Source organism: Spea bombifrons, chromosome 5 (assembly GCF_027358695.1).
Source record: "Spea bombifrons isolate aSpeBom1 chromosome 5, aSpeBom1.2.pri, whole genome shotgun sequence".
In the NCBI taxonomy this organism is placed as follows: domain Eukaryota; kingdom Metazoa; phylum Chordata; class Amphibia; order Anura; family Pelobatidae; genus Spea; species Spea bombifrons.
In genome coordinates, this window is record NC_071091.1 from 20,356,596 (window position 1) to 20,382,722 (window position 26,127).

The 26,127-nt window shown below is 42.3% G+C and overlaps 1 protein-coding gene across 1 annotated transcript in view; it reads right to left on the minus strand.

Moving 5' to 3' along the window:
* Positions 1-26,127, minus strand: part of SNX13 (sorting nexin 13) — a 53,319-nt gene that overhangs the window by 17,343 nt on the left and 9,849 nt on the right. The window contains exons 2-15 of the mRNA XM_053466462.1: positions 21,506-21,618; positions 16,889-16,991; positions 10,632-10,721; positions 7,470-7,591; positions 7,248-7,369; positions 7,020-7,121; positions 6,831-6,919; positions 6,233-6,316; positions 4,754-4,892; positions 3,214-3,302; positions 2,379-2,478; positions 1,665-1,858; positions 1,171-1,275; positions 215-347 (exon numbers count right to left, since the gene is read on the minus strand). Of these exons, the coding sequence (XP_053322437.1) occupies positions 215-347; positions 1,171-1,275; positions 1,665-1,858; positions 2,379-2,478; positions 3,214-3,302; positions 4,754-4,892; positions 6,233-6,316; positions 6,831-6,919; positions 7,020-7,121; positions 7,248-7,369; positions 7,470-7,591; positions 10,632-10,721; positions 16,889-16,991; positions 21,506-21,618 (1,585 nt within the window). The remainder of the gene's footprint in view (positions 1-214; positions 348-1,170; positions 1,276-1,664; positions 1,859-2,378; positions 2,479-3,213; positions 3,303-4,753; positions 4,893-6,232; positions 6,317-6,830; positions 6,920-7,019; positions 7,122-7,247; positions 7,370-7,469; positions 7,592-10,631; positions 10,722-16,888; positions 16,992-21,505; positions 21,619-26,127) is intronic.

Genomic DNA, 26,127 nt, shown 5'->3' on the forward strand with positions numbered 1-26,127 from the left:
CTTGAAATGTGAGGGGCTGTTGATATAATAATAATGTTGGTGAACAAAAAAAGTAACATTTGCATAGTCTGTGTTCCAAAGCAGAGGTAAGCCCTTAATAAACAAACACTTTTTCAGAGCCAGAAATTATCTAGGTTTAAAAAAAAAAAAAAATTACGTTCCATATGACTAGTGCATAAAAAGATTACATGCAAAAAATACGTTAACCAATTACCTCCATCGCCATCATCAGATCCTTTAAAACTAGGCTCTTTTAACATGTCTAACTCTGCAAGCATTCGGACATAAAGAGCATTGTAACGGAAAGAAGGGTAAAACCGCTCGTCTCGCAGCATCATGTCGTACACCTGGTGGTAAAAAAAATAAAATAAAAAAAAAGCAAAAAAATAAAACAAGACGTATAAAAGGCTATATACAAAATTCAGATTTGACACTTTAACAAAGTGTTGCATTTTTAAGAAAGCCAACTATGATAATGCCGCTATTTTAAACCACACTTTTGCAACCCAAATATATTAATAAAACAGACTGGCAGCATCCAACATTAAATTGAAACAGACTACTAAATACTAAAGAAATTAGGAGTTTAACGTACAAAACCTCATCAATGCACAAGATTTCACTAAACGGTTTTCACTAAACTGAAACTTTACATCAATTTGCAGAAGACCAAAACACTTCAACTCCATAGCAGCACTATACATTATTAAGAGCCGTACAAGGTAAACTTGTCTTGCGAGAAGGGCTGAGCCGGCCTGAATAATGCATATCAGTAAGATGACTTTCACTTAAAATATGCATTGTCTACCCATCTCCTCCAAACCATTTCCACTTAGGGGTGTACTCACTTTTGTTGCCAAGGTTTAGACATTAATGGCTGTGTGTTGAGTTATTTTGAGGGGCAAATCTACACTGTTATACAGGCTGTTCACTCACTACTTTACATTGTAGCAGAGCGTCATTTCTTGTTGTCACATGAAAAGATATAATAAAATATTTACAAAAATGTGAGGGGTGTACTCACTTTTGTGAGATACTGTGTATTCACACTCGTTCCGCAATATAAATAACACAACAAACAATGCAATGGGATTGGCTTGTTACATCTATGTGCAAGCGAAGAGCCGTGCGGATCAATAGACTTATCAATATTGCTTCAAGTAGACTGACCTTTCTCTGTATATCATCAAAGATCTCAGGCGTTGGGTCATCACTGCTCAGTACAATCTCCAATTGTGTTAACAAGTACTCATCCGTGTGAACTCTTGGTGACGCCTGTTACAGATTTTAAAAGATATAATAAACCTTTCTGATTTTATCATTACATTAAAGAAATATGTAGAATTTCCTAGGGAGGAAGTAAACAGCTCACTTCTATTTACTGGAAGCTCTATCTATATTCTGTTGATACATCTACTCCCACTGTGCTGCTTGCTATAGCTTATCTTGAATTTCATATTACTACTCAAGTTGGTGGCTATAAAGTCCGACTTTAGCACTAGTGACTCATATCCTGAACAGAAGATAGGACAGATGATTGAGTAAGTAGAAAATAATGGCAGACTAGATGAGCTAAATGTAAAATAAGGAAACATTTATTCGTCCAGACCCAACAGTTAATCTCCTGCACATAGGTCAGAACTTCTGCAGCAATGTATCTGTACCTTCTCAGATAAGTACTGGTCATAGATCCCGACAGCCGCTGCTCGTAACAGTCCCTTCGTTTGGTTGGTCTGGTGCTTGCCATCCCTTTGTCGACTAAGTAACACCTCAAGCTGCTGCTTCGCGGTGACCCGGTAACCTTCCACTGTTAGCCAGAAAAACAGATGAGCTTGCCCTCCGGTCTGCTGCATAAAATCTATGGGAACCAAAACATACACAACTGAGACAGATCACCGTTTTATAAAGTGCTGCACTTGTGTCTTAGGTCACTGTTATAGGAATGACAGGTACAATTATATAATCTGACTCTATAGATGGGTATGGAAGTAGAATGATCTGATTATGTTTGATAAATGTAGACTACCAGAACAGAAGAAGCTTTAGTGTATGATACAAAGAGATACACAGCAACGGGTCATTATAAAATATTTGCAGGAAATCCAATAAACCAAATTAATATTCCACTTAAATTCCAATATACTTCTCTCATGCCTTGGAAAATAAGAATCTACCAGAATCCAGAAAACATCTACCATGCTGGCCTCGCTGCTTTAGAGTAAGAGCAAAACGTACTGGCAAAGCAATGGACACAATTAATATTTAAATAGCTAGCCAAGAAAATGCTAGCCAGAATTCTGAAGATGCCTAGTAAAGGTACCACTGCATTTTGTGTATGTTTATTCTGACTTATGTTAAACACCATAATTAATAATTACCCATAAAAAACTGTAGTGCAACATTGTCTACAAGAATTTTGTCCAGGGGGACTGTGCAAAGTTTTCCAAAGTTTGCAGCCAACTTCACAGCATCGATTTCCTGGAGTAAAAACATATTAAAAACACATATTAATTAATAAAATGAAGGAGGGAAGTCTGTGCTGCTTATATACACGGGCGCAGTGTGCACACCTTTGTTTCACTACATACTAATTCATTATCTACACAATTGTCATGGTCAACAAAACAATTCAAACTGCTAATTATTATCAGATAATTCTGCACATTCACTTGAATTGTGGCCGCATCGGATGTTTTTTATAGTCCAAGAAACTTGCTGCAGAAAAGGGCACAGATTCTTGTGTGTTTGGGAAACTACTGATTTTAGCTGGAAATGATGAGAATCTGCCACATGTTAATCTAAAGATTCTTGGCACTTATTACCTTGAGGGCTTGTACAGCAAGATGACATCATAATACACAAATGTGAAAAGTGCAAAGTAAATTCCCTTGCCTCCCATGACTTTTTTATTTAACAAAAAACTAATTGAAAATAATACAAAGTGTTCTTGCAGCAAATACTAGTTTTGGCACATTGACACACCTTGCTGGAGTTCCAGGATATAAACCCAGAGGCTCCTAACAACCATAGTTGACATCATTTTAGTTGACAAACAATAACTAGTAAAATCAAAGCTAAGAAAGCATATCCCCAAACTTAACAAAACTGTGATAATAAATTGAGCACAGGGTATAACAATAAATCTGAATATAAGACAAAAAAAGCAAATACTGTTATTATTGTAGAGCAATAGATTGTTTTCCTACAACTTACTTTTCCAGACTGCAATCTCTGTATTCTTGTTTCACATACTTTCTTCACAAATAATAAACTGTTTATTTGATTTTTTATCATGTTGATATCTAGAGAAACAAACAAAAAAATAGAATGTTGGTAGTACGGAAAACATCTTCCTTGCTGTTGAAAAACAGTGGCTTTTAGATTATATGTGTTCATATGTACATGTTGTTTCCAAGAATTCTTGAAGTATTGCAAAAAGTATTTCTAAAATGTCACTCTAGATACACATTTCCGCACTGACAGAAGGGTTTACTGTTACTTCTAACATGAAACTATTTAACTCCTTAAGGACAATGGGCGGTCCCTAAACCCATTGAAAACAACGCATTTTGAGCCCGTACATGTACGGGCTTTGTCATTAAGGGGTTAATAAAGTAGGCAGCATATCAAATAGGACATCATAAAGCCAAATGAATCAATGTCCCAACCTGGATTTAATTTGACAGTAGTGTTTCCCTGTAACCGATTATGAATAGAGCATGGAGCAGGGGCGTAACTAGAAACCTGAGGGCCCCGGTGCGAGAATCTGTTAAAGGCATTCCCCCACCCCCATCTATCCCTTTCTCACGATCTACCCTCTCCCTCCCTACCCCCCCTTCTCACGATCTACCCACTCCCTCCCTACCCCCCCCCCTTTGTAGGTCACTTACCGTCAACTCCTGTGTTGAGAGCGTGAGGCGTTTGTCTCGGGTGCCGGCGCTTCACTGCCGAGCGCTGGCATATGACGTCATATGCCGGCGCTCAGCGTGAAGCGCCGGCACCCGAGACAAACGCCTCACGTTCCCAACACTGCACTCTGGGCAGCGCTGAGGCAGGCAGCGGCGGCAGCAGCGGCGACGGCGGCAGCAGCGGCGGCGGGGAGCGGAGGCATCCTGGATTTCTGTCAGTCAGGGGGGCCCAAGAGTTGCCGAGCGGTCGTTTTCAGCAACCGCTCGGCACCCCTTGGCCCCCCCTGACTGGCAGAACTCCAGGGCCCGGTCGCAGTCGCGACCCCTGCGACCCCGGTAGTTCCGCCACTGGCATGGAGAATGAATACATGTATGAAAAGCCATTGGGACCGTCTAACATGTGTTTGCAAAATAAATCTAGTGATTCCTAACCCAACCCTCAAGACCCAGCAGTAGTCCAAATCTCAGTACTGGATCAAAATGGGATGACCACCCTGTTCGTGTGCCTTAAGGGCTGAGAACCACTATTCCAGTGACATGATCAAAAAAGAAAAATGGTTCTGTCCAGTTTCTTCCATACAAGCATGCATGTAAATCACTCACATAGATATTCTTAATGGGAGAACAGCAGCGAACAGGATCTTTTGGTCTCCCCAAAGTAAGTCAGGAAAGACAAACTGAGACCTCTATGAATTATACGTGCTCATGTCCTAAAATCCTTTATTATGTTTTCCATTAATTTAATCATGTATGGTGGAAGAGACTGGAGGAAATGGGAAAACCTATACTGTAAGGCCTTCAGATAAGATGGATTCCATATTCAAACTTTTACTTATGTTGCATACCATCTCCCCCTGTATCCAATGAACGAAGATACTGCAGTTCCTCTGCAGATTTGTCTCTCACAGCTTCCAATTCACCAACATTATCACTTAACTTGATAACATTCATGAAGGCCTCATAGTTGCAATTGGAGTCATGAATCTGGAAGTAATGAAAGAAAATTTCTTAGAAAACAAACGTTAAAACTATATGGAAATTTGAAGAATATTTGCAGTACAGAAGTCAATGAATTACTGAAATGTACAGGCAGACGTTTCAGTACATGAAGTGCACATTACACTAAGTGGTGGGATGAAGACTTAAGGTGACCGCATCCTACTAACACCACATTGTTTAGTAAACAAAGCTCTTAACAAAATTATTCTCAAAGAGACCAAAAATGTAACGTCATACAAAAAAAAAAATATCTATCCCAGAAACCAATTCTGACATAAAACATAACAGTATCATGATTAGGTAACAGGGAATAAACCTATTTAGTAAAGACCACTCCTACTAACTAAGCAAAATAAGATGAAAGAAACAAAGCAGGCCATCAATCCAAAGTTCTGGTCTGAAGTAAATACAATAGAATATAATTGTATCAAACCCCCAAGAAACAGTGCTCATCAGCGAGGATATAATGCCCATTTATAACGTGACTGCAGCTTTTTCTACGTTGGCACAATAAACCCGTATCACCCACAAATAAAGATCCATCTTTTCTTAAGCCATTACAAATATAGCCGTTTTCCTTATTAGGTATAAGAGTGAACTGAAACACTTAAATAGATGGTAAATCTTGGATCCTCTCATTCAAGTTCCACAATTATTTGGGTCCAGGGGGGATCTTAAAGTGCAATACCTTAAAAAAACATTAATATAGTTTCATGGACCCATTATTTATGCCTCCTTATATTTCCTGAGCTTCCATAATCCCCAGGTTAACTAGCCAACACAAAACCCCGCCTGTCCTATCTTGTGCCATAAAACCCCAAAGTATATTCATTTTATACAGTATCATTATTCTAACCAGGTTTTATGGCTTCTTCTGCAGCGATAAGAGCAGATATTTTACCAGCCTGCATCATTGGTCAATAAAATGATTTTCCAGCACAAACATCGAAAGGGAAATGAAGGGCAAAAATCTGAACTCTATAGAACTTGTCAAATTCCTTCACTAATCAACAAGGGAGGTATGAGGAAATTGTGTTACGTACGAAATAACGTTTCCATTTCCCAGTTCACTTCCTTTCTTCTTCACCCCTTTAACTGTAACTGTATATGCCTTCCTCTTTCGTCAGCATTATTTACCCGTACTCGCTTGCTGGTTACGTTCTGTATCCCTTCACTCCATTTCATTGCCTAAGCTAAGCACGGAAAACATAACCGCTTATAATGTGCACTCATGATTCACGTGTGAACAGGGGACAAAAAACACAATTGTCTACGTATGATGACTCTTTCTCAAAGCACAGCGAGTGGTGCTTTCGTTTACTCACCATCCAAATGATATATTGATTAATATAATCAGGATCACTGAGTTGATTTATTAACGGAAGAAGAATTCCTTTTGAAAGGACTTCCTAAATGAGATGCACAGGAAAAACAAAATAAATACAAAAACTTTCACAGGAGTTTCAAAATTACAGCCCCAGGGAAATGAGCTCAGTTTCTGTCATCATTTGCATTGCCTGTATGGTGAAGTAGATATCACGGGATTGCTTGCGATGTCACAACACATGTTGGATTCATCAATGCTCCCGAGGGAGTTAACGGGGAAGCAGCATGATGTCCACAGTAATTCCCGGTGCAGCATTTTTCCATGTTTCATCCCGCTAAATTTAAAATATAGTCCTGCCCTCACTCAACATAAAATTCTATGAGCATACAAAGTACGGTACATGCGATGAATAATATACAACAGTACAGGGCAATCTTAAGAACCTTTTAACTTGGCCTACTCACTAACTGGCTGTTCCTTGTTTACTTTTCCTTAGCCTCTCAGGTTATTACATTATTCAATAGTCACTAAAATATGAAATTAAAATGACTCTTGGCTCACCCCAAAAAATTTGGACAGCACTGCGATAGTCTTACCCTCACAAAGTATCGCATGATCTTATTTTGGAAGTCTCCAGGAGGTAGCAATAGATACAGTAAAACTTCACACAAATCCTTTAGGAAACCTAAAAATACATGCAAAAAGCTGTCACTTCCACCTTCAGTAACACAGATATGTAATCAGTATTAGCGTTCTATGCCCAGAGCCACCTGGTTTCATACAACCTTCTTCGTCTTTGGAAGACGTGCAGACGAGATCCCGGCAAACTGTTTTTTCCATCTCAATTTCCACTTCAAAAAAGGTATCTACTAAATCTTCGGTCACATCTGCAAAATACAGAAGGGAAACAAGCTGGGTCATATCAAGCATATATGGGCTTTCAAATTATGAGACAACAGTAGATTCATACAATGTTGAGTAGGCTACGTCTTGGTTAGTAAAAGGAAATGTACCTTTCTTTTGCTCTTCCTTTTCAGCCATGCGTAGCTGGGCTTTTCTAAAAACTCGAAGGTGTGTGGCAAAATCATCCACCAAACGTGTAGTAAAATAAGGTTGCCAATCTATTTCTTTTGACCTTATGGGGGGAGGGGGGTATAAAAAGGGCTATTTAATACAGCGAGAGCAATTCCAAATTTCTATATTACATACAATAAAAGCAGCTGATATTAACTTACCGAGTAGAAAACTGAACAAGTGCTTTCTGTACAGTTTGCCTGATTTCAAGGAGAAAAGATTCGTCCTCACTCAGTGTATAATACCAATACTGGACATAATCTCTCAAGGAAAACTGTATTACCTAAAGCCAAAACATACATGTAAACATTAGCCCTTCTACAGACAACGGATACATTCCTACATAAAGCCAGCGGTTCACACATACAACACAAAAGTGACTCAAAATGTCTACTTATATATGAAATATAATTGGAGAACGTATCGGTAGCAGTAATCTGCCGTTATACACTTCTAAGTTAGTAATTTGACATTAAAATTAATTTTGCCGATATAATATACAATGTGCAGCAGGGTGGTTAAGACGACAAGTCTGTTCTATTAATATTAATGTTTTTCTTTGTATCGTTTTTAAACATTGGGCATTGACCTCAAGATAGTGTCTCCTAATCCTCCTATTTAGGAAATTATTCACAAAACCCATGTGTTTGTTGGTGAAATGACAATTCCGGGCTTTTCCTTTTAGGAGCGCCTCAACAATTGTGACTTATGTATACAAATGTTTTAGGCAGGTGTAAACAAATGCTTTCAACTAAGAATACTTTCAAAAATAGACATGTTGATGGCTATTTTTCATCATTTAACAAAATGTAAAGTGAGTGAACTGAAGAAAAAGATGTCCAATCACTATCTGCTGTGACCAACATTTGCCTTCAAAGCAGCATCAATTCTTCTAGGTACACTTGCACAAAGTCAGGGATTTTGTAGGCATATATTTAGATTTATGATTAACCAATTATAACAAACAGACGCTAATGATCATCAACTTAGCATGTAGGTTGAAATACAATCTTTAACTGAAACAGAAACAGCTGTGTAGGAACAAAACTGAGTGAGGAACAGCCAAACTAAAAAGAAGTTGTTAAAGACAGTTTAACCTCAAAAGTCATACACATTGGCAAGACTGAGCACAGCAACAAGAAGAAGAAAAAATATGGGCAATGTTGAGGACTGAAGATGCAGTGGTTCTGCTAAGGGAACCGAGCAGATGAAAGACACACCATGCTCACTTCTCTTTGCAATCCGATGTCTAGCAGTGCCATCAGCTCAGCGTTGGCAGAAAAGAGAGGGACCCTGGTACACCCATCTACTGTCCAAAAAGTCTGGCCAGAAGTGGTCTTTATGGAAGACATGCTGCCAAAAAGCCATACCTCTGACACGGTAACAAGGCCAAGTGACTCAAATATTCACAAAAACACAGGAACTGAGGTGCAGAAAAATGGCCTAGAAGAATTGATGCTATTGTGAAGGCAAAGGGTGGTCACACCAAATATTGATTTAATTTTGATTTTTCTTTTGTTCATTCACTATGTATTCTGTTTAATGATAAATAAACTATTAACATATATATTTTGTTACTTTATAGTATATATTACACACAGACATTAAATCATTTACCATTCACACAGTTTATATATGCACAATTATTTTCACTAGCATTTCAGGTTATATAGACAAGTTTTAACCAATAGTGTAAAGTGCTAATAAAAAGGAATATAAGTATTATAAAACCGGACATCAAGGGCTAATACCACTTCAAAAGGTTTAACTAACCAAAACCACAAAGCAAAAGCACGAATGTCATATCTATAAAGGGAGACCTTGCTAAGTGAATCATTAACACAGGATCTGACTGTTTAATGAAGAAACCACTTTGCATGGCTTCGCCTTATGAATGAAATGACGCATATACCTCAGATGAACAATATAACATTTAGGAGTCAAGACAAAAACAGCAGGTGGAACGGGTGCTTCCCATACAGATCATAAAGAAGTAGTCCTAAAAATGTAGGTCTCAGCAGTAGCATTCAGAAGCTATGACTATCAGTGTCCTGAGATTAGTGCAACATGGCATCACAAGGTTCTGAACACTACTGGATCACGTCACTTTTTATTTTCTTTTATATCTTTTATTTTCTTTTTATTTTCTTTTTATGTGCTGTTATTTCCATAGTAGTTTTAATATTTCAGACACACTAACCAGGCATAGTAACGTTAGCACAGGGCTTGACAAATTTGTTGTGAATCTAGGCGCCAGCTAAAAAAAGTTAGGAGCCAGGATATTTTTTTCAACTAACAGTTGGTTAGGAGTGATCTGATCATTATCAGCCCACTTACTAAAATCACAGCATTTGACCTGGAAGCACCCTGGACTTTCAGGTCAGTGCTGGTTTTTGTTGTTTATTTTTTTTTTTAACGCTTTCAATGCTGATGTTCCATTGGAGCACAGCATTGACTGATATTTAGTCCCCACAAGCTTGTGGGGACAAATGTTAACCTCTGCAATGCCACGAATGTGTTATACACAATTGTGGAATTGAAGGGGTTAACGCTGCATTGTCGCTCTCATGGAGCGATCAGGCAGCAGGGGGGGTGTTGGGGCTGGTCTCTACACTCACGTGGAGACCAAAGAACCCTCTCCCCCTGTCCCTGAAGCTGCCTCTGGCAGCTGGGATGCAATTGCTGGTCTATAGACCAGCCATTGGAGGGGGGAGTCTCTTTGATGACTGCTGTAGGCTTCCATGCCTACAGGAGTCATCACAGGGCTTGTGGGGGCTCGTTTTTGCTGTTGTTGGCCTGCCTGGGCTTCCAGGCAGACCACCAGCAGCAGAGCCCCGTACAAAACAGGAATTAACCCCTAAAATGCCGCGATCATTGAAGGGGTTAACGCTGCACTTTCGCTCTCATGGAGCGATCAGGCAGCAGGGGGGTGTTATGTCAGGTCCTCACACTTGTGTGGGGACCCAATCAACACTCAACCCCCTTTCCTGAAGCTGCCTGTGGCAGCTGAAAACGCGATTGCAGGTTTTCATGCAATCGCGGTTTCAGCCTACAGGATCACTCCGTGGGAGTGATCTCAGGCTCGGGCTCTGAGTGGCTGTGCCCCCCCGCGATCACAGGCTGACAAACACCTAGGCGCCAGGACAAAATTCTGAGTCGCCATGGCGACCTGGGATTTGTCGAGCCCTGCGTTAACAAGTTAGAAAATAAAGTGTACCTTTCAGATCTAACTTCAATGTTAGGTCATATCTCTACAAGCACTGCATTTTATTATGTTCTCATAATATGAATCAATGAATAATTGTAACCTATTAAGCACTAACCTGCTGTAGGGGTTCATCGATCATACTGGCCCCTGTAACCCTTCGGTCAATTTTAATAGGTCCAGCTTCACGTTTCATTTCCTCCAGACACTGACAAAAAATGAAAAAGAGGTCAATAAAAACAATTTGTAATATATTTAGTGCTAGTTAAGATGTGAACGGTTTCCAAAATATTAGAGAAAGAAAGAATTCTTACCTGGGAATTCCTTTTCCTTGTCCATTTCCAAGGTGGCACATGAGAAGAAGGCTCCGCCTACCAGGTAGGGCAGGAAACACTATAAAAAAAGGAGACCTCCCCCTTCCTCCCCAGTGTGGTTAAAAAGAAAGACTCAGACAAATAAAAGCCAAAGAAAGTAAATTTAATGGGTGGGAGAAAAAGTGTGCCACCTTGGAAATGGACAAGGAAAAGGAATTCCCAGGTAAGAATTCTTTCTTTCCCTTGCCATTCCAGGTGGCACATGAGAAGAATTAGCAAGATAGGGAGGGAAGGATTCCAGTCTGTAGGACACGACGACCAAATTGAGACTCGTCTGAGAGATGAAGATTCAGCCTGTAGTGCCTTACGAACGTATGAATCGACCTCCAGGTCGCAGCCTTACAAATGAGAGACGGAGACACCCCGGAGAGTTCAGCCCAGGAAGTCGAGACGGATCTGGTCGAGTGAGCCTTCAGGCCGGAGGGAGGTGCTCTTCCCGCGGAGACGTAACATAAAGTGATTGCGTCTTTAAGCCAGCGGCTCACGGAAGCCCCCGCAAAGGACAGAAAGAGAGAATCGGATTTCTTCCAGGCAGACGTACGTGAGAGATAAGACAGGATACATCTCCGCAGGTCTAGCGAGTGGAGTTCCAGTTCTTTGGGATTCTTGGGATCCGGACAGAGAGTAGGCAGGACGATCTCCTGATCCGAATGGAAAGGAGAGACTACTTTAGGGAGAAACTCCGGTGGCAAACGAAGGATAATGCAGTCCGGCAGAATCCTGAGAAAAGGTTCTACTCTGGAGAGAGCCTGGAGCTCGCTCACCCTACTAGCAGAAGTGAGGGCTACTAGGAGGACAACCTTGTAGGTGAGCAGCTTTAGAGAGGTATCCTCTAGAGGCTCGAAGGGAGAAGTGGTGAGTTGGTGCAACACAAGGTTAAGGTCCCAAGGCGGGACCGACGGACGGAGCCTAGGGCGAAGTCTACACATTCCCTTAGAAAATCTGGAGATCCAAGGATGGGAAGCCAGATGGAAGTCCAAGAAGTTGCTCAGTGCCGAGATCTGGACCTTGATAGTAGCAGGTTGGAATCCTTTATCAAAGCCATCTTGAAAAAAGCGCAGCACCTCACGGATAGATGGAGAGGATACTTCGTGCACATTGCACCAGGCGATGAATGTTTCCCAAACCTTCTGGTACTTGGCGGTCGTAGAATTTTTGCGGCTGGAGAGAATGGTGTTCACCACTGGTGCAGCTAATCCTTTAGAGGTCAGGATCTCCCTTTCAGAAGCCATGCGGAGAGGTTGAATCGGGAGGGATCTGGGTGGAGAACAGGACCTTGAACGAGAAGATCCTTCACCTGAGGAAGAAGCATGGGTTTGTCTATGGACAAGGTGGTAAGGTCCGAGAACCAAATTCTTCGAGGCCAGAAAGGAACAACCAGGATGACTTTTTGAGGATTTTCCCGAATCTTCCGGAGCACTCTGGAGATTAGGGGAAGTGGAGGAAAAACGTATGCGAGATCGAACTCCCAGGTCTGCGAGAGTGCTTCCAGGCCTCGGGGACGGCCGACTGGTGAAAGAGAGAAAAACTCCTTTACCTGAGTGTTCAGATGCGTGGCCATCAGGTCTATCTGGGGAGTACCCCATTTCTTTGTGATGAAGGCGAAGACCCTTTTGTTTAAGGACCATTCTCCCGGAGGTACTGAGTTCCTGCTGAGGTAATCCGCCTCCTGATTCAGTGAACCCTTGATATGGACCGCGGAGAGAGTACAGCGACTGAACTCCGCCCATCGGCAGATCTGAGCAGTCAGGGTCTGCAGGCGTCTGCTTCTGGTGCCACCCTGCTTGGAAAGGTAGGCCACCACGGTGACGTTGTCCGAAAGGATCCTGATGGACTTGTGCCGCAGGATTGGAGACCAGAACCTTAGAGCCCTCCAGACCGCCAGCAGTTCTAGAAGATTGATGTGCAGGCTTGATTCTTGAGGAGACCAGGTTCCCTGGGTAATAAGGCTTCCCATGACAGCACCCCAGCCTGTCAAACTGGCGTCGGTGGAGATTACCACCCAATCTCTTGTCTGCCAAGGGAGTCCCTGTGAAAGCTTCTTGGCTGACAGCCACCAATGGAGTGACTCCCGAAAGAAGGGAGAAAGCCGGACCTTCTTGTATAGGGACGTCCTGGAGCGGTCCCAGTGATCCAGTAAAAACTGCTGAAGAGGTCTTGCGTGAGCCAGTGCCCAGGGAACCGCCGAGATGGAGGAGGTCATTAGACCGAGCAAAGACATGACGGATCTGAGGGACACTGACTTGCTCTGTAGGACCGCCTGTGTGAACTCCCGTAATCTTAGGATTTTGTCCTGCGGGAGAAACGTCTTCTGTACTTCTGAATCGAGGATCATTCCCAGAAAGGTCCGACGTCTGTTTGGGAGTAACTTTGACTTTAGAGAGTTCACCAACCATCCCAGGTTGTGGAGAGTCCTGAGGGAAAACTCTAGATGGGATTGGAGCAATGATGCTGATGCCAATCGTCCAGGTATGGGACCACTTTGATGCCTCTTTGCCTCAGGAAGGCCACGACCACTGACATGAGTTTCGTGAAGATCCGTGGTGCTGAAGCAATTCCAAAAGGAAGGGCCCGAAACTGAAGATGACGAACACCTTGAGGCAGTGTAACGGCCAGACGGAGGAATCTCTGGTGGTCTTCCCTGATGAGGACATGTAGATAGGCATCCCGAAGGTCTATAGTGACCATGAAGTCCCCCGATGAAATAATCTCTGTGGCGGACTTCAGGGATTCCATCCGAAACTTGTTGTATTTTATACAGGCATTTACCAACTGTAGGTTGATTATTAATCTGAATTTCCCGGATGGTTTTGGCACGACAAAGACGTGGGAATAGGTTCCCTCTCCTATTTCTAGATGAGGTACCGGGACTAGAGCCCTTTCGTGAATTAAGTTGTTGAGTGTGGAGAAAAATCCCGCTCTTTCCCAAGGATCTGCGGGAGGCATGGACAGCAGAAATTTCTGGGCAGGTAGGTGAGTAAACTCCAGTGCATAGCCTTGATAGATGATGCGAAGGACCCAGGGGTCTGAGGTGATCTCTTCCCAGGCATGAAAGAACCCGGTTAACCTGCCCCCTACTTGAAGCCTGCTGGCGTCAGAACCTTCCTGATTTACCGTCCCTGCCTCTGCCTCTTCCTCTCTGAAATCTACCTTTTGCGTAGGGTTTACCCCGAAAGGACTGGTAGTCTTGATTGGAGGTAGAGGGCCTGTAGAACTCCCTGTCTCTTGGAGCTCTATAATAATTAGACCTGAAACGAGGTGGTCCTTTCCTCTGAGGTAACCAGTGCTTGTCGCCCGTGGTGGATTCTAGAATCATGTCGAGGTCGCTGCCGAAGAGGTGATTCCCCTGGAACGGAATGCTGCACAGCTTGTGTTTTGAGGCATTATCTGCAGACCACGACTTAAGCCAGAGCGCTCGTCTAGAAACCGCTGAAAGTGCCGTAGCTTTAGCAGATGCACGGACAGATTCAATGGAGGCATCGGAGATGAAGTCAATTGCTAAGCAGGTGTCGGACAGGTTTCTTGCGACCTGCTCAGTTCCTGGAATAGATGCCAGGTCTTCCACCGCTTGTTGAAGCCAGATCTTAATGGCTCTAGAAGTTGACGCTATTGCAATGGCTGGACGAAAGTTCGCCGCTGCTGCTTCAAAAGCCCTCTTGGCGGCATTCTCAGCCCGCCGGTCCATGGGGTCTTTGAAATGGGACGCGTCCTCCATCGGAATGGCTGTTTTCTTCGTGGCCTTGGCTACTGCGGTGTCCACTTTCGGAACTTCCCAGGCATCAGAATTCTTACCATCAAAAGGGAACAGCTTTTTTATTCTGGAAGACGTGAAGAATCTCCGGTGAGGATATCTCCACTGCTCCGTGATTATTGCTGAAAGTGAATCGTGAACTGGAAAGGTCTGCGGTTTCCTAGAGTGACCCTGAAAAGGATCCGGTTTTGAGACTGGTATGTCATCCTGTAGATTCAAAGTGGATCTGACTGCAGAGATGAGCTTCCCTGTTTCTTCGACTGGGAAGAAAAAGGTTTCCTCCTTAATTTCCCCCTCCTCATCCGAAGACTGGGGGTCATTCGACTGGTAGTCGAATTCCGAAAAAGGAGCCGAATAATCTTCCAGGGTATCTGGAAGAACATTTGGTGGACCCTGCTGGTAAAGTTGATGCTGAGGCACCGGGGCCTGAGTGGAGCTTGCCATGGCCCGAAAACAGTCAAAGGTAGACTGAAGTTCTCCCTTCAACCAGGAGGTAAATTCTGTTGCGGAAACGTCTTTAGGCCGAGAGCAGGAGCTGCACATTTTGGCCGTAGGGTCATGTAGGGTCTTTTTACAGGAAGAGCAGGCTTTGTGTTTCGTTTTTCCCACAGACTTCCTATGTGGGGAGGCCTCAGGAGGGATGTCTGGATTTTGTCTGACATGACTGAGGAGAAAAAACACAAAGATGAGACCACAGAAAGCAATGGAAATAGGCAATGGAAATCTCCTTACAACCCAGGAGGGAAACACCTACTTGAAAAAGGCAATATACAATCCTCAGGCACAGGCAGGCACAAAAAAGGAGTAGAAAATGCAATAAAACAGCACAGGAACGAGAGCAAGGAAAGATCTCACCCATTCTGGCGTTTTTATAGAGGCATTTAGGCGCCCAGGCCCGGAAAACGTCACATCCGGAAATTCCCCGTCAATTGACCTCTCGTGACCCCGGACGCAGTGCCGGAAGTAATGCAGATAGGAGAATAATGAAAAAACGGGTGCCGTGAAACCGGCACAGCCGGCTATAGAGTCCCGCTCGCAGCGCCTCCGGAGCGCTCTCCTGCCGTGCCTCACGCTGAGGATTCCTCCTCCCCGGGACGGAGAGAACCGGAGCCCGGGGATGCACGTCCCAGTGAGCCCCCTGGGCTGTGGGCAGCATATAACGAGGACTGAGCCTCGAGTAACCGCGAGGACCGCGGAGTTACAGCCTCCTGGATCCACCGGGATCACTATCGGGGATCGGAGAGAAAGGACGCCCCCCCGGGGCTCCAAGAAAACAAAAAAGAAGAGAAAAGGTAAGCTACAGCCTAACCGCTACCTGAGTAGGGCAGGAAACAACACTGGGGAGGAAGGGGGAGGTCTCCTTTTTTTATAGTGTTTCCTGCCCTACCTGGTAGGCGGAGCCTTCTTCTCATGTGCCACCTGGAATGGCAAGGGAAAAATGTGTATATATCTTGGGTTAACGATTTAAACCGACCATAATCATCCCAACACTACAGCTTCTAGAATATTTATTTCCCCAGAAAGGACACATTAAGGTTTCTCTTGTTTTAAAGTACAGGATGTCATGGAGAGCATTTCCAATTGAAACAATAAAGTACACTGCAATACGCTACACTTGTAAAATCATTAAACAGAAGGAACAGAGTAAAACTGAACGGACCAAAGTAAAAAAATAATATTGTCAGCGTTCCTACAGCTAGATCTCATTAATCGAGGAGATGACTTCTATAAAAATGATTCTGATCTGAAGGGGCAGTTTACCAACATCCCCACTAAAGAAGGTATATTAAAGTACTGTGTAAATTCTTTACCATTCATTCCTCAAAACATAATAAAGGGCTTATCTGAGGTAGAAGCTGCAGCCCCTGCACAGCATATAACTGGTGGATGGGGGAAATGCAGAATCCGCCCCCCCCACACACATTTGCAAGAGGGGCGTCAAACATTTAAAGGGATCACACCGCTACATCTGCACTAAAGTGAATGTGATGGCTGGAGTTTCATCTTAACCGAGTACTGTGCAGGGTCAGCTCTTCCTACCCGTAAAGCTCAGGTTACAAAACAAAAAGTTGGTGATGTTAAGATTCACAACATAATAAGATGTCATGAGACAAAATACAAAAAATGAGAGTGCACTGTATATCTCCTGGACCTTAAATGGTTAAAAGAACCCACAATACCATGCATGGCAGCTGCAGTAAGATGTGTGTTAGGGTATGCAGCACCATGATTACGTTCATGAAAACTTACCCTTGAGATTCCAACAGATGTTGGAGGAAGAAATGAGTGTTCACACCTTTCAAGGTACCTCTCAGAGTTTGTCTTTCCAAACAGCATAACAACTAGAAATCCCCTGGGCAAAACAAAATAAAATGCATTTACCATAAATAATGCTAGAAAGGAATATAAATACACACACACACATTATATATATATATGCTTTTTTAAAGAAATTTTTTTTAATAGACATGCTGCCACTGTCCCCCCCCGAGATATGCTACCACTGTCCCCCCCCCGAGATATGCTGCCACTGCCCCCCCCGAGATATGCTGCCACTGTCCTCCTCCCCCCCGAGATATGCTGCCACTCTGCCCCCCCCCGACTTACCAGAGCAGACTCCCGGGTGTCTTGCGGGGCCGGCGGGGACACCTACGCAATACGCGTATACAACTTCCGGTGCCGGGACTCACCGGATGTGCCGGCACCGGAAGTTGTATACGCGTATTGCGTAGGTGTCCCCCGCTGGCCCCGCAAGACACCCGGGAGTCTGCTCTGGTAAGTCTTGGGGGCAGAGGTAAAACGCATCATGCGGACGTTCACTGGCTGTGGCGATGCGCGTAAACAACCTCCGCTGCCGGCACGATGTGCTTTAACAATCTCCCTTGCCGGGACTCCCCCCGTGGGAATTCCCGGCAAGGGAGATTGTTAAAGCACATTGTGCAGACGTGCCGGCAGCGGAGGCTGTTTACGCGCATCGCTGCTGCCGGTGAACGTCTACACGATGCGCTTAGACAACCTCCCGTGCCGGCCCTCCCCTAGAAAGGAATATAAATACACACACACACATTATATATATATATGCTTTTTTAAAGAAATTTTTTTTAATAGACATGCTGCCACTGTCCCCCCCCGAGATATGCTACCACTGTCCCCCCCCCGAGATATGCTGCCACTGCCCCCCCCGAGATATGCTGCCACTGTCCTCCTCCCCCCCGAGATATGCTGCCACTCTGCCCCCCCCCGACTTACCAGAGCAGACTCCCGGGTGTCTTGCGGGGCCGGCGGGGACACCTACGCAATACGCGTATACAACTTCCGGTGCCGGGACTCACCGGATGTGCCGGCACCGGAAGTTGTATACGCGTATTGCGTAGGTGTCCCCCGCTGGCCCCGCAAGACACCCGGGAGTCTGCTCTGGTAAGTCTTGGGGGCAGAGGTAAAACGCATCATGCGGACGTTCACTGGCTGTGGCGATGCGCGTAAACAACCTCCGCTGCCGGCACGATGTGCTTTAACAATCTCCCTTGCCGGGACTCCCCCCGTGGGAATTCCCGGCAAGGGAGATTGTTAAAGCACATTGTGCAGACGTGCCGGCAGCGGAGGCTGTTTACGCGCATCGCTGCTGCCGGTGAACGTCTACACGATGCGCTTCGACAACCTCCCGTGCCGGCCCTCCCCCCGTGGGAAGTGCTGGCAGGGGAGGCTGTCTGAGCGTATCAGAGAGTAGGATACAGGTCCCCTGCACCACTGCGGGGGATCTGTATCCTAACCCTGCTGCCTGCCCGGCGCCCGGAACTGCATGTCTCGGGCGTCGGGCGCTAGACCCCGAATATAGGCCGCACCCCCACTTTAAAGACTTAAAGACTTGCGGCCTATATTCGAGCCAATACGGTATATACACACATAGAAGTTTAATAGAGTGATTCTGGCAAAAGTGCCTTTTTAGCCATAACAAATTGACTGATCACGATACCAACTTTGCAAAAGAATCGCTCTTTGTAAATAATATCCCTTACCGCTGGAAATAGGCCAGCTTTGTAACAATAAATGTTATGTGAAAGTACTGGGGGTTTTTTTAAAATGTTTTTACTGGATTGTTTGAACTGTATGCTGTTGCAGCTTGCTGGGTTCAGCCTACGGAAGACGCTCAAACAGTTCAATGACCTCCACTTGCTTCACTTTTTCTTGTATAAGAAAAGGGAAACGCAGAGTTTGACAGCAGATTAGAAGCATTCAATAGTCTAGTCTGCCTGTTTCCCCCCCCGATTTTAAGACTTAAACCTTAATTAGTGTTCAGTCTCTTCTTACAGGAGCCATATGCATTCCCATACATGTGTAAATTCTCCCACTGTGTTAACCTAGAAAACGTCTGCTGGGAGACTCACTTCCCTTTTTGTGTGTCACATGACTATAGGTAACAATTACATTTTTCATAAAAAATTAGGAATGTGGCAAAAATGTGATTATTTATTAGGAGTAGTGGGGATTATATTCTTATTTTTATAATTGCTTATAGTATAAACTGGGCAGGGACCTCCTCACCTAATGTAAACATACCTATTGTACCCTGATCACAATGTACGTTTGACTACTGTACATACTATAGAAGGTATTGTTCTTCTCCTTTATTAAGCTGCAATCAGTAAAGCACCAAACACACAAAAAAAAATTGAATGTTGCATTTATAGAAGAAGTCTGTCCTACTACTACCCTCCATTGTTTGAGGCAAAGGAATACAAAGATGGCCCAAAGGTAGAGATATAGGGGGGGAGCAATCTAAGACTGCTGGCTTATACTGTAAATACACGTAAATAATTGCATGGAAGAACAGAACATACCAAGAGTAACAGTAACGGAATCATTTCTGAAACATAGGATTTTCTACAATATAAATATGAAATTGTTGCCATTCGGTTACAGGGTACTTTCCTCCAAAAAAAAACATTTTGACTAATTTAAAGTCAAACGTACATTGGAATTCTCGGTTTTGTGCTTCACGTTTTGTGTTTGTCATCACTGCTTTAAAAACTATGTTTTTAATTATGTGTTTCCTACTTTAAAGCAATTCTAATTTTCACAAAATGTAACAGTTGCATATTATATCATGGATATGCATTACAGGTCCACCCCTTATCTGACTGTCTTTTGGTAAACAATAGAGTGACTCAGTCTTAAGCACCCAGAGATATTCTCTTAGTATATAGAGGAGATGACTTCATTAACATTGCCATAAAGACCAGCCATAACATCATGTTAAGTGTGTGCTTAATTGTCAAATAAATGGGGAAAAAAAACACAGTGTTCTGGAGCTAAACTACATGACTATATACAGTGTTGTATGTAAAGAACAAAGCTAAATACAGTGTGCTATTTATCTATAGACACACATGGGATTTCCCAACACATGGGATATTTAAAGGGGCAGTCTAATGTCACTGACACCTCAATATAGAAGAACAGATATTAAAAAGTACTCTGAGTAATTTTACATGCATTCTTCCAAAATGAAAAATCATTTTTATCTAAGCACTGACTGATACAGAAGGGGCTACCCTGCTTGAAGCAGTCAATCAGTGGCAGGAATGGGATGTGCTCCCATTAAAATCAAGACCTGGAGAGGACTGGAGAGGAGTATATCATGTGGTTGACCAAACACATTTCCAACACAATGGGGTGGGGAAAAGGATTTGGAGGATTCTGTAAAAGACAATTAAAAAGTGCTTGTGATGTCTGGAGTGTCCCTTAAATATCGAATGATATTATGCCACTTATACTCCACTGATAAAGGTGCAGGTCCTCGTTTCCAGGGTGTCTCAAGTCAAACCGAGTCCTGGACAGTTTGGTAGACGGCTCCACATCATACATTTTAAGCTCTAACATTGTTCGATAAACTCAACTGTGCACCACAAACAAGCAGCAATAAAATGTTCCCAACAAGGAGTAGAGACTTCAAGTGAATTCAAGTATTTAATAATGTGGTTAACCTTTTCAATGCAAGCAAGGTATTAATTGCAGAAGATACAGCATGTCATAGTGGGGAGACAATTTCCAGTTCTACATTAAAAACAAGATTAGTTCTAAAAGGATTGATATGACAAAGGTGCTGGCCAACATAAATTGCAATCTTGCCACAAACTGTTTAAACACATAAAATCAACACACCTTGAACAACCTTCTCCATTATTGTTACACGATATAACCATCCATACATTCTTATCCTTTAGGTCTATTCAAAAAAGTAGGGATTTACAGGTGTGGAACTCCCTGAAGCACACAAGTCCACCTCTGAAATTAAGGTTCTGTGGTGGCCAAGTAAAAGTCCTAATTTGATGCTGTGTGCTGACCTTAAAAGGCAGAAAACCCTGCTCGAAATCCCTCCAATGTGGCTGAATTGAAACAATTCTGCCAAAAAGTGTGGGCCAAGATTCCTTCACAGCGATGTAAAAGACTAATTGACAGTTATCGCTAACAATTGATTACAGTTGTTGCCGCCAAGGGTGGTACAAACAGTTATTAGGTTAAGGGGGCAATCACTTTTCCACATGGGTGATATAGGTTTTGAGTAACGCTTCGCCTTCAATAAATGAAACAAGCATTTGAAAGCCGCACTTTGTCCTATATTAAGATTAGTTGGATTATCTGAAACATTCAAATGTGACCAATATGCAAAACCAGAAAACATCAGGACGGTGGCAAATAGCACTGTAAAGCAATATGGATTAGTTATTCATTAACTGGTTTGGAGCAAGACTACTATTTCAAATATTAATCATATGTGACTGTGTTTAGGACATATAGAGGTTTGATCAGCAAACTTGCATTTACACAATGCAAAAAAAACATGCAAAACATTCACGTTATACTTACCCAAACACAAAGCAGATGATGTAAAATGCATAATAAAATAAATAAAAAGGTCCAATTCCTATCAAGAGCAGCACAACACCAAGGCCTCCCCATCCCCATACGGAACGGCTGACCTGCAAGTAAGCAAATATCACATAATAACACACTGACTGTGGGAATCACTTGGCAATGTACATGACAATTGAATATGAAAGACAAGGTGAAAATATAGCATTTATTTGCATTAAGCAAGAATAGAGGCCGAGACTACTGAGTGAACACACCAGGCATACAGATAAAAGGAGATCATTGATCATGAGACTTTCGGAACCTTCATCGCGCTGCACCCCATAGGCTTCAATAGAGATTAGGCACTGCAAGTAACACCATCTAGGCTCTCTCAGGAACTCATTGCAAGAAAATGGATACGTTTAGAATTACTTTATAATATCGGTTTCAACAAAACCACTTTTTACTTGTTATTGTGAACTGAATACTATTTTAACTCTCCGACATAATTCTTCTGCAAGCCACATTCTATATTGGGAGTTGAAGGAAAACCAAATACTGAATTAACATTTTTGGAAACACAACAAATGAAGAGAGAGGTCCGTGGCAGTTTCTATTGTGATTTCATGGAAAATAAAAATAACCCACGCAACAGATCATTCAAGAAAATGTAGAGCCATTTCACTGGCCCCGTTTGAAGCATTAGAGCTGGAATACCAGAAAGGGGGATTTGATACTTGGCCATATTGTCACCCTGTCTGTGTGTGTTCCATATAGTATACGTTCATAAGAACATCTCTGCCCAAGGGCTAGCAATCTACTTGAAAAAAGAAAACAGACACCATCAAGGATAACATCGTCCTCCATGGTGTTAATCATATGGTACCTCGATACCAGCCTCCTCGTCACAAGGCGCCCTCATCTGCTTCAGTCCAGTCACCCCTACTGAAGTTTCTGAGGTCCTCTCGTCCTCCAACCTCACCACCTTTCCCTTTACCCCACACTTTCACATCTCCCACCATCCCTATATAGTGTCCTTCCCCATTCCTAACCAACATGTTTAATCTTTTTTTTTTTTTCTCTGATGTATTTGGCCTAGGGATGCACCGAAATTCTGGACCGAAACCGAAAATTCAGGACTTGATGGACGCATCTCTTTTTTCAGCCTATATAACTATGTAACTTGGCCGAAACCGAAAATGAGCCCCCTCCTTAAAAAAAACACACACTTTTATTAAAAGTAAGTAACACACCAAAATGGGACAAAATGGTTGCCTTACTAAATTTTCTCCTTGCAGCTAAAAGAAAAGTCACTAATTATACTCATAGACCTCTCTGTAGCCTTTGACACAGTTGACCACCCACTTCTTCTACAAACCCTCCATGGCATCCGTGACACAGCTCTTTCCTGACTCAAATCCTACCTCTCTGTCCGTACTTTTAGTGTCTCATTCACTGAAACTTGGTCCTCAACCCCTACTGCTATCTGTTGGTGTTTCTCATGGCTCATTCTCCATCTACACCTTTTCCCTTGGTCAATAACTGGTATCTTCCTTTGGCTTCCAGTACCCTAATCTTTATTTCCTCTCACCCTCCCTTCTAACTCGCCTCATTCTCCAAGACTGAGTTCATGGTAATCCCGCTATCCGTAAAGACATGGAGCAAAAAACAAAACAAAAACAAAAGCAATTTTATGTTCTCCAGCAGTATGTACACAGAAGAATAATGTGTATATAATACATATATAACATATGTTACCCAAACATGCTTTTACTTTTATTAAAGGCTTGAGAAAAAAAAACCTCTCTTCAGGAGGTTCAGCCACAAACCAGAATGGTTGCTGTGTATCAATGGCCCTAAAAACAAACCCCCACAAAATTGTGATATCACCACTGATGGTTTGTTTAATCGGTGAATAATGAAATAAGTTCCCCCTCTCCCACCCAAGGCTTTATTGACTTTTATTAAAAAAGTAAGCAGAAGAAACAACTGCTGATTCCACTTTCTTTGAATTAATGTTTCTGATACATGCATCTCTGCAGTTGAGGGATGAACACCTAGATGGTGACTAGCTACAGAAATGGTGGCAATGGTGCTACTCAATTTTACTTCTAGATATTATTATTATTACTGATTTAAGTGTTTTGTGATGTACATCTTTCACAAAGAAACACTAGCATTCAAAGGGGCTTTCCTAAATTTTTTTTTGTATTAAATAACATTGATATCAATTGTTTTCAGCAAAAAAAAAGCACCTGAATTTTTTTTAGCGTTACACAGCCTCTTCTCATTACAGACACCCAGCTAAAAAAACAATTACAAAATTTCAATAAAAAAAGTGCACTACAGCTGAGGCTCTACCCAAGCAGTCAATCACTGCCAAGTGTTCTTGGACCAGGGAAGAGGAGCAAAGTAGCAGCAAAGGAACAGCTTCTACCTTTTATATACACAGAGTACTTTAATGTGCATTCTTTCTTAGTAGTGCTGTCAAGGACAGTAAACTATTCCTTTAATATTGAGGTCTGCAACGATTAAATACGATAAAATATTTCTTGCTCTCTACAAAAGTGATACGCAAACACACCAGTAACTAAGCGACATTTTAAGACCATTAAAAAAAAACAAAAAAAACCTTCAAGGGCATATTTTAGCATGAGATCACACAAGCAGTTGTTGAACTAGAATGGTTTGTTTGAGGGCTAAAGAAATCACCCAGTAACCTTTCACAGGCACCTGTTCAAAACAGAAACCACACTGTATACACGTATGTGAGTCACGAACAGAAGCAACTAAAAAACTCTTTACCTAGTTACCTTTCTATGCTATGCACAAATATGCAGTTTGAAAGGTCATTATTAATATATTAGATTCCAAATATTACATGGTGCCCCACCATGCATCATAAGCACTCCCCTGTGTATGTACAGGCACATCCACAAAAAAGGCGAGAGGTTGCCTTTTTTTCAACAGTTCTGTCTCATGAGAGGCTGTTAGCATTGCTGGCTTATCATTGACAGATTGGGTGTAACGGTGCTTGGTGTGAGCACCAATACATCGTTGCAACATGAATGTGCGATAGGTCATTGCCATTCAGAATGGGTCAATGCCGACACCTGTTGGAAGGTCTCGGGAGGAGAGAAGAGACACAGGAGGCATCTATGGAGCCCAGCTTGCTGATCAAAGTGCCATCAGCATTGGATAAATCGTAGGGAACAGAGGGAGAAAGTTTCCCGCTATAAATATTTTTTTTTAAAATGTAAACGTTTTGAACAAATCTATGTATAATCTATGTGCCTACATCAAATAACAAACATGGCAAATATTACCGAAAACCTTGCTTCTTTAGGTTATGAAAAAACCCAGTCCCTAAGGGGTTAATATATACCTATACACAATTCTCACCAAGCCTCATACCCACACTGCTGTGTCAGAGGCAAAGAGGTGCAAACGCAAGCTTTCTATATTAGGAAAATCTTATTGCATGTGACTTGAGAAAATCAAGTGACAAACCACCTTCCTAAAATATCTTGCAAGTTGCAATATGCTTACTAGCCGAATAATATAAAATGGGCCAAAATGTAGGCTGCTTAATGTTGAAAGTACAACATCCTTAAGTATTTTGTAACAAGATAAACTACCATATTTTAGGGACACTTGGGAACAGTAAAACCTGTATATTAAAACAAGGTACCAATGCTTTTATTCCTGAGGTTTGTGTGTATTGTCAACTCAGGTTGCCACATCTATTCCATAGATCCTAAGCATCAGTTACACACCATATTTTCGTTTGGTTTGGAGTTTTCAAGTCTTTCCCACCAAATACAGAGGTGGAACTATCCTAGAAACCCCAAGTTAAAGAATAACATATCATAATGTCCTTTTAAGAACATTGTCCGCTTGCCTATTTTTTTCTTTTTAACTTAAATATGCTAGTTCTCAGATGCTGAAGGAGCAGGTGACCGTATCAGAGGATACTTTCTTTTCATGACGCGTGTTAGAAAAATGCTTATGTTATTATAAATATTATTGCTGACAAAGTAGACAGTAGAAAATGTCTAGTCTATGATATATCACGAGTTGCGCCAACATATCTACTAAGAGGCGTAACCTGCTTAAAAAGTAACCAATCAGAATGATGCATGCTATTAGAAGTAGATAAGAAATATAAGAAGTTATATAAACCATGTAATCCAAATACGTAATTAGACAACCCTTCGACTTTTGTGTGTTGTGTGCCTTGTCTCGATTATGCGCATAATCTAAATAAAGGAAATAACTTTTTTCTGAGGAGAATTCGACCATTAATTCAACCAACAACGTGTTTCCTTAGTTCTAATGTAGAAGAAATAAGCTGCAGTATTGAAGGAGCTTGGGTATAATTCCATATTTTCTTGAGAAATCTTTTACAGCAATGAGCAAAATAACTATTGTGTTCAATATTACAAATAATTCTGACACACTGAATAATTCACTTCATTATAAGCAAACTTATAGTAGAACGTATCCAAATAAGCTAGTCTTAAGGATCTTCAAAGATCATTGAATAGGCCAAACAAGAGGTCACCTGCATATACCCAATATATTTCATTAGCGAGCAGCTGCAGTTTAAGAAGAGGAAAGTACAATTGAGAACC